General features: G+C 36.4%; 1 protein-coding gene across 2 annotated transcripts; it reads left to right on the plus strand.

Annotated features, from left to right (window-relative positions):
* Positions 1-1,726: 1,726 nt before the first annotated feature.
* On the plus strand, positions 1,727-10,267 carry LOC132623978 (uncharacterized). 2 transcript variants are annotated; one of them, XR_009576494.1, is made up of 2 exons: positions 1,727-2,888; positions 6,615-8,402. XR_009576494.1 is itself a non-coding variant. In XM_060338793.1 (2 exons), the coding sequence occupies exons 1-2, from the start codon at positions 2,373-2,375 to the stop codon at positions 9,578-9,580; spliced, it is 561 nt and encodes a 186-aa protein (XP_060194776.1). In that variant the 5' UTR covers positions 1,792-2,372; the 3' UTR covers positions 9,581-10,267. The 2 variants fall into 2 exon arrangements, 1 of the variants encoding a protein (XP_060194776.1); XM_060338793.1 differs by lacking the exon at positions 6,615-8,402 and adding an exon at positions 9,536-10,267 and having other exon boundaries at positions 1,792-2,888.
* The last annotated feature ends 367 nt before the right edge of the window (positions 10,268-10,634 follow it).

The following is a 10,634-nucleotide window of genomic DNA, read 5'->3' on the forward strand; positions in this document are numbered from 1 at the left end:
TTTTAATCTTTTGCTTTTTATTTATATCTATTGCTTTGTTATGAATTCATGAAGATGGTTTAATTATGGGACTTCTGTTTGGTTAATCAAAGCTAAACCCTAAGGCGTAATTATATATTAACAAAAAATATCAAAGATTGTCAAGAAAATGCGCATATATATGCAATACTTTGTGCATAAACGCAAAGTGGGCTCAATCAATCTTTAACATTAACTTCATTGTACTTCTGGAAATTTGGGTTCAAAATATAATATTGTAATAAAGTTTCAGTAATGTTATATATACACTACTAAAAAACCGTGAATTTTCGACGGACATACTTTTGATCACTAGCAATTAGTGGAAAATGATTAAGTGAAAATGTTAGATTAAAGGGTTAGGGTTGTGGAATTATGGAATGGGTCTTGTGATGATGTATATGTATGTCTAATTATCAATTTGTTATGCGTTAAGTAGTAGTTTAATTAAGGGAAAAGGACATGGGGTGGCTACCACAAAAAGAAAATGCCCAAAAAGGCCAAATTTTAAAGGAAAATTTACCTGTCATAGCTAAATTTAAGAGTTATTTATAGATAATAACTACCTTTGTAATTTAATTATAGCTATAGTGAATTTTTAGTTTACTTATTATAGCTATATTAAATACATAGAGTTATTGCACTGTGTCAATCTTCTCCGTCACCCCTCTCTCTTCTCCCTCAACTAACTCCTTTTTCCCTCACTATGGCTATAGCCGCCTCTCTCCCTCCGTTTCTCCATCTCCAACGAAATCCAAACCACCGCCCAACCACCACCGCAAACCCGACCGCTCCACGACCTCACTAGCGTCTTCCCTCTCTCTCTGATCCACACTAATGAATTCGTCATCGCCGATCTCCGAGCATTCAGTCGGTTAGGCATATACGAAATCGAAGAAGTATTATTCTTCATATTTTTATGGATACTACACCTAAACGAACTAGGATGCACTGTAGGAGAACATAAGCACATCTCTTCGAGATCTATTTTTGCACCACCTAATCACGTTGAGACACCACCATCGAACGCCGAGGAGATACAAATCCGTTGATAGTGAATCTAATGCTCAGCGACGGTGCGTGGAGATTCATGCACGTCAAAGAAACCGGAATCCGTGACTTCTCCTCCTCCTTATATCGCGGATCATCTTTTGGATTCGATTATCAGAAGCACGATCTCATTTGCTATGTGTATTCACTAATTCCAGTGAATACAGATCTGTATGAATACAATGTATTTCGCCGGAGTTGTTGCAGATCTGTATGAATACAGTGTATTTTAGTTTTTTTCGAGTAAATACAGTGTATTTTTAAAAGGATTTGAATGTATTTTTCATTTTTTGAGTGTAAATACAGTGGTACTCTGTATTTCGCCGGAGATCCGACCGGTTTTGATTGTATTCTTCCTTTTTAAAATACAAGTTTTCTTCATTTCGTCATTTTTTAAGTGTAAATACATTCAAATACAGTCGTATACATTCAACTTTGCAACGTCCAGCGGCGACCTTGCTGATCGGAGCTCGAATACATTCAAATATAGCCAAAACAAAAGGATTAATCAACATATAAATACACTAAAATACATAACTCCGTCGTGTATTTAAATGCACTGGAATACAATCATTTTGAATACAATATATTTAGAGAAATTAATATTGCATGTATTCAAATACAGTCAAATACACATGACATTAGATAAGGTTGGATACAACTGAACAGTGTATTCAAATACATCAAATTCTCATAAACTAGCTACGAATTGTAAATTGAGAAAAGATAGCTACTAATTGTTAACAGATCCGAAATAGCCCTTAAGCCCAAAACAAATATAAGCTCTAGCCAAAATCTAAAATTTCGCTCTACACTCTCTCTCCCACTTTTATGCTGCCGCCGCTTGCTTTGGCTTTACTCACGCCTCTTTTCTTCTTCTTATTGGATGAATTGAAAGTTTCCCAAAGTAAATATTTCCATGAAAACTGTTTTTATATAAAGAGGACTCTAGATCTAAAATAGTTAAATATCAATGGCTTTGGTTAAGATCGGTTTTCAAATGTGTTTCGTTTGAAGGATTTGGAGGAATTGGCCGATTGGTGGCCAGGGTGGCTCTCCAAAGAGATGATGTTGAGCTAGTTTCTGTTAACGACCCTTTCATTACCGTTAAATACATGGTACATGGCAATTACTAATAGTTACATATGAATTAAGCTTTAATCTTAATCTAGTTTGGGTTGGTTATATGTCTGTATATATTTAGTTCATCTTATACAACACAACTTTTGTCCTTAAATATTCTTTCTCCGTACAATACTTGCAACGGCTAACTAATATTGCGACTGGTGGCCACGCGCCTCCCCATGGAATTGCCGAACGGCGCCATTCCGGCACGTCTGGAAGCTCCTGCAACTCCTGCTAACCCTACGAATTCAACTACCACCAAAAATCCAACTTTACCCTCCTATGCTAACACAATTTCTTTAGCCCCTTCTTCTTCGACTAACCCACTTCGCCGTGGGAAAGAAACTATGAAAAATAAGCAAATTACACACACTGGTGTATCTGCTGTCATCTTCAAACACACCGAGTATTATGGTTTAACGGCAACTGAGTGCAAATTCACTCTTGTTGGGCAATTCCTAAGAGCTAGACCCCAAATTGATAGTCTTAGGTCGAGTCTCAAAGAACTCATCAAGCTAAAAGGAACCGCCACAATTGGGTTTTTTGACACCTATAATGTCTTCTTCGACTTTACGACTGAGGAAGATTTTAACACTTTTTGTTATAGACGAGTAATCGACATTGAAGTGCAGCAGATGTGGCTCCAGAAATGGTCACTGGACGTTAAGCCGGAGGAGGATTTACCTATTGCTCCGGTATGGGTTCTATTTCCTAGTCTCCCCTTTCATTTGTTTAACCGGTACTAGGGTGTACAAAGCAAACCGACAAATCGTCCCAAATCGAGAAAAAAATTCGACTAGTGGTTTAGTTTGATTTGATTTGGTGTTGAAAAAAAAAAACCCGATCATAATTGGTTTGGTTTGGTTTTAGCTAAAAAAAATCAAACCGAACCAAACCGACCCGACATTACGTGTATTCGATTTTTAAAATATTTTATACATAAAAATATTTATTTGTAATGCAATTTGTAAATATTTCTTAAATTTTTTCATAGTTGTTTGTCTTTTATCATATTATTTTAAGCTTGAACTTAGAATTTTGAATGCCAATAAATTTTATATCGTATGGATGTTAGTAACTCAAATAAAGTCCAAATCAAAACCAACTCAACGCTAATGCTAACAAAAGAAATTCAATTTTAACACTAGGAATGACAGTAATGTTGGATATCTATTCTTTAGTTTTGCATAATTGGTTTAGAGCTTAAAAATACATTGCTTAATTTTTTTCACTGTCATGCAATTAATACTTATTAGCCGTACTTATTTTAGCATAAGTATTTAGACTATAGTCATTTTCTTTATGGCTTATTAATTAGCAATACTTATTTTAATCGATTTTATTATTTTTTTTGTTGAATATTTTAATACGATGTCATCACCCATCTCACATTTTATTTTATTTTCTTAAGAAACACCTTAGTTATATGGTTGTATCTTACTAGAATTAAAGAAATATTTGAAGTAAAAGTCATATGTTTTGTTTGAAGACTTTTTCGAGGGAAAACCTGAAAAAACCGAATAACCCAAGAAAACTCGAAGTTAAAAACCCGAATTTTATTGATTTGGTTTGGTTTATAAATTAAAAAACTCGACGCAAGTGGTTTGGTTTGGTATTTAAAAAATCCAAACCAAACCAGTTCATGTACACCCCTAGCTATTTAAGACAAATTGTTAGTAGTGTTGGTATTTCTGTTATATCCCGTATTTTATACATTTGGATATTTCAAGGTAGTCGCGGCAAAGCTAAGGGAACGACCATCTTCCAAAATTATTCTAATGAACGAGTTGGTTATGAATATGAATTATGAACATTGGTAGTATGGAAAGATTGAGAAAGGTTAAGGGTAAAAAGAGAAATTCACAAAAGGGGTCATGGAAATAATGTGGAAGGCTAGGGGCGAAATGGTAATATTAAGGAAAGTCGAGGGGCAAAATGGGAATTTCACAAAAGGAGTTCATGAAGGTTCCAAAAAAGGGCATATTGGCCATGTGATGAAAATATATGGACCAAAGTGTACATGGTAAGACAATGAGTCATCTTTTATTTTTAAGAAAAGTTCAAGAAAAAAAGAGGAAAAATCTAGAGAAATGGAGAGAGGGGCATGTGCCCCTCACATGCTTGAGTAAATTATATATATATATATATATGAGCTCATCTTTTAATTCAAGACAAAGCAAGAACAAAAAAAAAATAACAAAGAAAGAAGAAGAGAGGAGTAGAGGTTCGGCCATGGCAAGAAAAAGGGAGGCCATGGAAGTTGATCCAAAAAAATATCTTCTTGTGGTATTCCAAGTGATTGGAAGGTCCTCTTTAACATGAGAAAATTGTTGGGGCAAGAAGAACATGTATTCGTGCAAGTTGCAAATCATAGCTAAGTGAAGGGTTAAAGGAAAAAGGTAAGAATTCATCCTCTTATATATGTTATGGACGTTTGTGTATGTTGTGGTATGTGGAAATGAATGGAATTCATAGAAATATGGAAGTTGTGAATGTGGCCGAGTGTGCATGGCATTGGCCGTGTGTGTGTGTGATGTTGTGCTAGAAGATTGAATTAATTTTATGTAGTGTGTTGCTTGTTGTTGTAATGTATAGAAAAGGATGGAAAATTCATGGAAATATGTATGTAATGTGGTAGCCGAAAATGGTGATGTTTTGGTAAGCTATGATGAATTGATTTCATTTGATATTCTAGTTGATGTCGTTGTGAATTCCATGAGGTAACATGAGAATTTAATGGCTAGAAGTGAAGTTGTGATTGTTTGTGGATTATGGAAAAAGTTAGTGTGACATTGGTATGGTTTCTTATATGTGATAATGTGTAGGATATAAATATAATGCATGAACATGAAAGTGAGACATTTGTTTGGAAAGTTGTAAGTTGGGTTGTGGTGATTAAATTTGAAAGAAGGAATTAAGTTGTTATTGTTTTTGTTAAATTTGGAAGGTGTTGGATGAAGTAGTATGTTGATTGGATCGTTTTGAATATTATATGAATTGAATTGAATTGAATCGAATGTTGAAGTGTTGCTAGAATAATTGTTGGTATTGTTGTTGATAGTTTGGCCGGGTTGAATTCTCGGATTGTTGTTGATTAAAATTTGGCCGAGTTCGAATCTCGGGGATGGTGTATTTGCAGGGGAGGTGCTGCCGAAATTTCGGCAGACCATAAGTGAATGTACTTAAAAGGCTAAGACAAGTATATGTCGATGAATCTAACGATAGTGTCAATCTTCTTGCATGTAGACTAACAAGTTGGACGAATAAGTGTAGCTAGTAAGGCGCGGAACAGGTATGGTAAGGCTCGTCCCTTTCTTTCAAGGCATGATCCCGATGTTATGAGTTCATAATTGTTTCCATATCTTACTTGTTTTGCAAAAGTTAGATGCTTATGGTTCCAAGGCATAATTCTCTTTTCCGATAACCCGTCAATGTTTTTTTTTTTTTTAAAAAAAATATATTCGAATTTCCCCAAAACAAAGGTTTGTGGTATTGTAAGCTTTTATGACAAAAACAATGGATATATTTTACGACAATATTGATGATATTAAGGATGAGAATATTTTTAAGAAGACGACGACAAGAATGATTTTCCAAAAATGGCTTCTGAAATGATCGTAGAAAGTTCTGTACCTTAAATGCTCATAACTTTCTTATACTAAATCGGATTGACCCGAAACTTGTTTTTGAGTCTTCAGAGTCGGTTTACGTATACTATTATTCATTACTCGTCTCATCTTATAATACTTGTTCCTTCAAGGTGAGACAAACGACCATGGTTATTCCATAATGTAATCGGAGGTTACCGACCTTACGTCACTCCGATAGAGTTGTAGGTTTCACTTGGGCTCTCATGCATGCTTTATAATTATGTATGTATTTTTAATAACACCGTGCCTACATGGCCGGGCAGTATAACACCGTGTCGTCCAATGGGCGGCCGGGCAGACACACCACTATAGTGGGCAGCTTATACCCCGGACACGGGAGGTCCGGACGCGGGCTTACACACCGATCCTATATGGACGGGCAGTTTACACACCGTTCCTACTTGGACGGGCAGTTTACTTACAGATTTTTATATGTTTTTTTTAAAGAAAGCTAACATGCATGGCATCCGCCCTAAGGGGCACTCAGATGTACAGATTACTCTTTTATCTCATGAATGTTCAGGCAGAAATACACCGTACCTATATGGTCGGGCAGTTTACTTGTAAATACTTATATGTTGTTTCAAAAGGTAAAGTTAGCTTACATGATATCTGCCTTAAGAGGCAAACAAAGGTACAGGTTATTTTCTTACCCTATGTTATGTTTTACGTCCCTTACCATGATCTTATGTTATTCCTCTTGCCTTACATACTCAGTACATTGCTCGTACTGACCCCTCTTCTTCGGGGGCTGCGTTTCATGCCGCGTAGGTACACCCAGATGAGCTGAAGCTAGCATAGAAGATGTTCCAGCGGAGTTGGTAGGCTCCACTTGTCCTGGAGTGCTGCCGAGTCAAGAGTATATGTGCCATGATGTTTTGTTCGATGTTAGAGACTTTGCAGACAGAATCGTGGGTTGGGAGTCAGTCCGTCAGCGGCTCCATCAGCCGACGTGTCTTTATATGTATACTATAAAGTTTCTTATGATTACAGATTTTGTGATTAACAGAAAGAAAGTTTTTGAAAGTCTTATTATGTATTTCATGATTATTTGGTTTAGAGTCTAGAGAGATTAAGTATGTGATAAGAGTCAGCGGGTTCGCTCGGCTCCGAATATGGGGTCGGGTGCCCATCACACCCTAGTAAGGTCGGGGTGTGACAATTTCGTTAGAACTGGATATGGCTACTAGAAATAGAACCAGACCTAATATGGCCAAGGTTAGAGTCGAAATTGACCTACTTAAACCTCAGCCAGATCAAGTCTGGATTGGAATAGAAGATGAAAACTCCCCCCTTAAGGGATTTTTTCAAAAACTTGAATATGAGGGCATCCCCATATATTGCAAATGTTGTAGGAAATTGGGGCATATAATTGTTGATTGTCGGGTTCTTGAAAGAAAGAAGGCTGCTGAAGCCAGGAAGGCTGCAAATGACAATGCAAAAACCTCGTATCAAACTGACAATGCTAAGGAGGCTAGAAAAGAGGAAAATGTTTGGAATCACGATATGGTTAACGTTAGTACAAATGAGAACCAATAGAGGAGTGTTGCTATTGATGCTAATCATACTGCTACTAAAAATGATGCTAATATGAAGGAACAAGCTGATCAGATCAAGAGCAAAACTAGGCCTAGCAAAAATACTAACAGGAGGAATATGCCTACCAAAACACCCAGTATGCTCCCAAGGATCATTCAATCTACCAAAAGGAAAAAAAAGGAAAATGAAGAAAGATAAGGAATCCAAAGAAGTTACTATTACTACTGATGAACAGGTGAATAAGACTAGCACCAATGACAAACTGATGAACAACAATGATCCAACTGAGAACCACCAGGAAGAAGAAGGGAGTAGCTCCAGCTCCCATCATTAGCAACATGAAGAGAATACTCAACACAACCCCAGTGAAGCAGAACTTGGAAATAATAACAACTTGGAGGTCGTGCACAACAACTACCGGGGTAAGGAACCTCAAGGTATGCAACACTTATTGTGGTAGCCTGATGATGAGTCTACTAGTATCCCATCAGAAATCAAAGCACTACTAGGTATAAAACTCACTATTGATTTGAAAACTGGCCCTACTACTGAGAATGTGCATATCGAGGAACCTATTCAAAACTACAAAATGAATTAGGGAACAAAAAGGAAACAACAACAAAAAGAGCAACACGCCAAAGATGTGAACCAGCATATTGAAGTTTCCTCTACCAACAGGGTCATTGTTATGATACCAGAGGATCATCTCCAATCAAAACATTTCAAGACCAACATTAATGATGGGTTTTCTCCCGCAAAGAAGATCAAGAACAGAAACAAGAGAAACAACAAGAAGAACAAAGACAAAATCTCCTTCTCTAAAAAGGGAGAAAGCAGAAATTGATTACCCCCCACTGTTTCTATGATTAGTTCCATTTTTTGGAATATTAAGGGGGTAAAATCTAGGAAAGCCATCCACAGGCTTATAAAACTCATTCAAATGTACAAAGTGGATCTCACTGTTATCATAGAATCCTTTGTCAATATGAACAAGCTTAGTAAATACATGATATTTCTGGGGTATCAACATAGTATTTCATATACCAATGGTCAAATTTGATTATTTTGGACTGGGGACCATCATACTCAGGTGGTTGTTAGCTCAAACCATCAGATTACCATTAAGAAACATTACAGTCCTTTAAATTGTGCCCTCTTCATTACTGTTGTATATACTAAACACAATTCTAGGGAAAGAAAAGATTTATGGGCTGATCTTATCAATGTTCATCAGCTGATCTAGGGGCCTTGGTGCATTGGGGGAGACTTTAATGTCATCCTAGACCCTAATGAGAAGCTGGGAGGCAAACCTCATAGGATGAGGAGTAGCTTTGGCTTTAGTACCTGTATGATGCTTGTGAAGTTTGTGACTTAGGATTTGTAGGCCCAAATTATACTTGGTGCAACAACAGAAAATCAAGAAAGAGAATATGGAAGAGGCTTGACAGGGTATTCATTAATGATGATTGGGCTCAAATCTTTACCAACTGTCAAGTTAAACACCTAGTGAGGGTAGGTTCTGATCATAGACCTTTCCTTATGAGATGCCATCATGATCAACAGGATAGTATTAAATATTTCAAATTCTTGGACTTCTGGGCAAATCAACTGACCTTTCTTCAGTTAGTGGAGAAATCATTGAACACTAATGTTATTGGCAATTCTATGTGGAGATTGCAGTCTAAGCTCAAGCTTCTTAGTAAAAATCTAAGTACTTGGTCCAGAGGTAGTTGGAAATGATTTTGAGCAGGTCAAAATTTGGGAGTATAAAATACTTATCTTGGAAGATCAGGACTTACACCTCAACAGTGAAATCACCAGAGAGGCTCTCAACAAAGGCCAGGCAGAATACATCAAGTGGATAAATATGCAAGATAACCTTCTGAAACATAAATCTCATGTAGATTTTTTAGAATAAGGAGATTGCAACTCTAAATATTTTCACAGTGTTATTAGAGATAGAAGAAGGAGGCTCTACCTACACAAAATTAGAAATCACCATGACACATGGATTCAGGGAGATGATAGAATAGCTAATTCTGTTGTTAATCACTTTGAGCACCTTTTTAATCTCCCTCACTCTTTTACAGACTTTAATATTATTGATTGTATCCCCTGGATTATTACTAATGAAGATAATTATTTCCTTACAGGTGTCTCTAATTATGATGAGATCAAAAGTGTCGTATTTAGCATGAGTGCCTCCAGTGCTGTTGGACCTGATGGCTTCAATGGCACCTTCTATCATAACTGTTGGGATATCATTGGAAATGATATCAAAGATTTTGTACAAAGTTTCTTTTTAGGCAGAAAGCTTACAAAACACTTTACTCATACTTGTTTTACTCCCTAAAGTGAACCCTCCCTCCACCTTCTCTGACAGAGACCTTAGACCTATTAGTCTTACTAAGTTTTCTTGTAAAATCATATCTAAGATTCTTTCCATTAGACTTAATCCCCTTTTGGATAAGCTCATATCTGAGAATCAAAATGGTTTTGTCAAAGGTAGGTTAATCACTGAAAATGTGCTACCGGCACAAGAAATTGTCCACGGTATTAAAAACTATAACAAAGGTGGTAATATGGTCATTAAACTGGATATGGATAAAGCTTATGATAGGATGTCTTGGGATTTTCTATTAGCTGTTATGAAAAAAATTTGGTTTTGCTAATAATATGTTGTCTCTCATTGGTAACCTCCTTGCTGGAGTATGGTACTCTATCATATTAAATGGAAATAGGAGTGGTTTCTTCACTTCTACTCAAGGTCTCAAGAAAGGTGATCCTCTCTCTTATTCTCTTTTTATTATTGGTGTTGAAGTGTTTACTAGGTTCCTTAACAGTCTTAATCATCATGAGCACTTTACTCCTTTCTCCATAGATGCTAGAGGTCCTATTATTAATCATCTTACCTATGCTGATGATATTGTTATCTTCCGTGGGGGAAATAATAAGTCCATCAAGCTCATTAAGCATCAAATCAAAAGGTATGAGAATGCTTCAGGTCAAAAAGTCAATAACAATAAAAGTTTTTTCATAACTGCTCCTAACACTTCTGCCTACAAGACAAATAGAATGAGAAGAGTGTCTGGTTATATGGATAAACCTTTCCCTTTTACATACTTAGGCTGTCCTATTTACTATGGGAGGAAGAATTCTCATCTCTTTGATGACGTGTTGTCCAAAATAGTGAAAAAGGTTAAATGGCTAGCAGGGGAGTATGCTATCTCATGGAGATAAGATCATTCTTAT

This window comes from Lycium barbarum, chromosome 12 (genome assembly GCF_019175385.1).
Source record: "Lycium barbarum isolate Lr01 chromosome 12, ASM1917538v2, whole genome shotgun sequence".
In the NCBI taxonomy this organism is placed as follows: Eukaryota; Viridiplantae; Streptophyta; class Magnoliopsida; order Solanales; family Solanaceae; genus Lycium; species Lycium barbarum.

Coding starts and splice junctions, on each gene's coding strand:
- LOC132623978 (XM_060338793.1), top strand. CDS start 2,373: ATGGAATTGCCGAACGGCGCCATTCCGGCACGTCTGGAAGCTCCTGCA. Junction 2,889..9,535: donor AGGATTTACCTATTGCTCCG/GTATGGGTTCTA, acceptor ATTTCCTTACAG/GTGTCTCTAATTATGATGAG.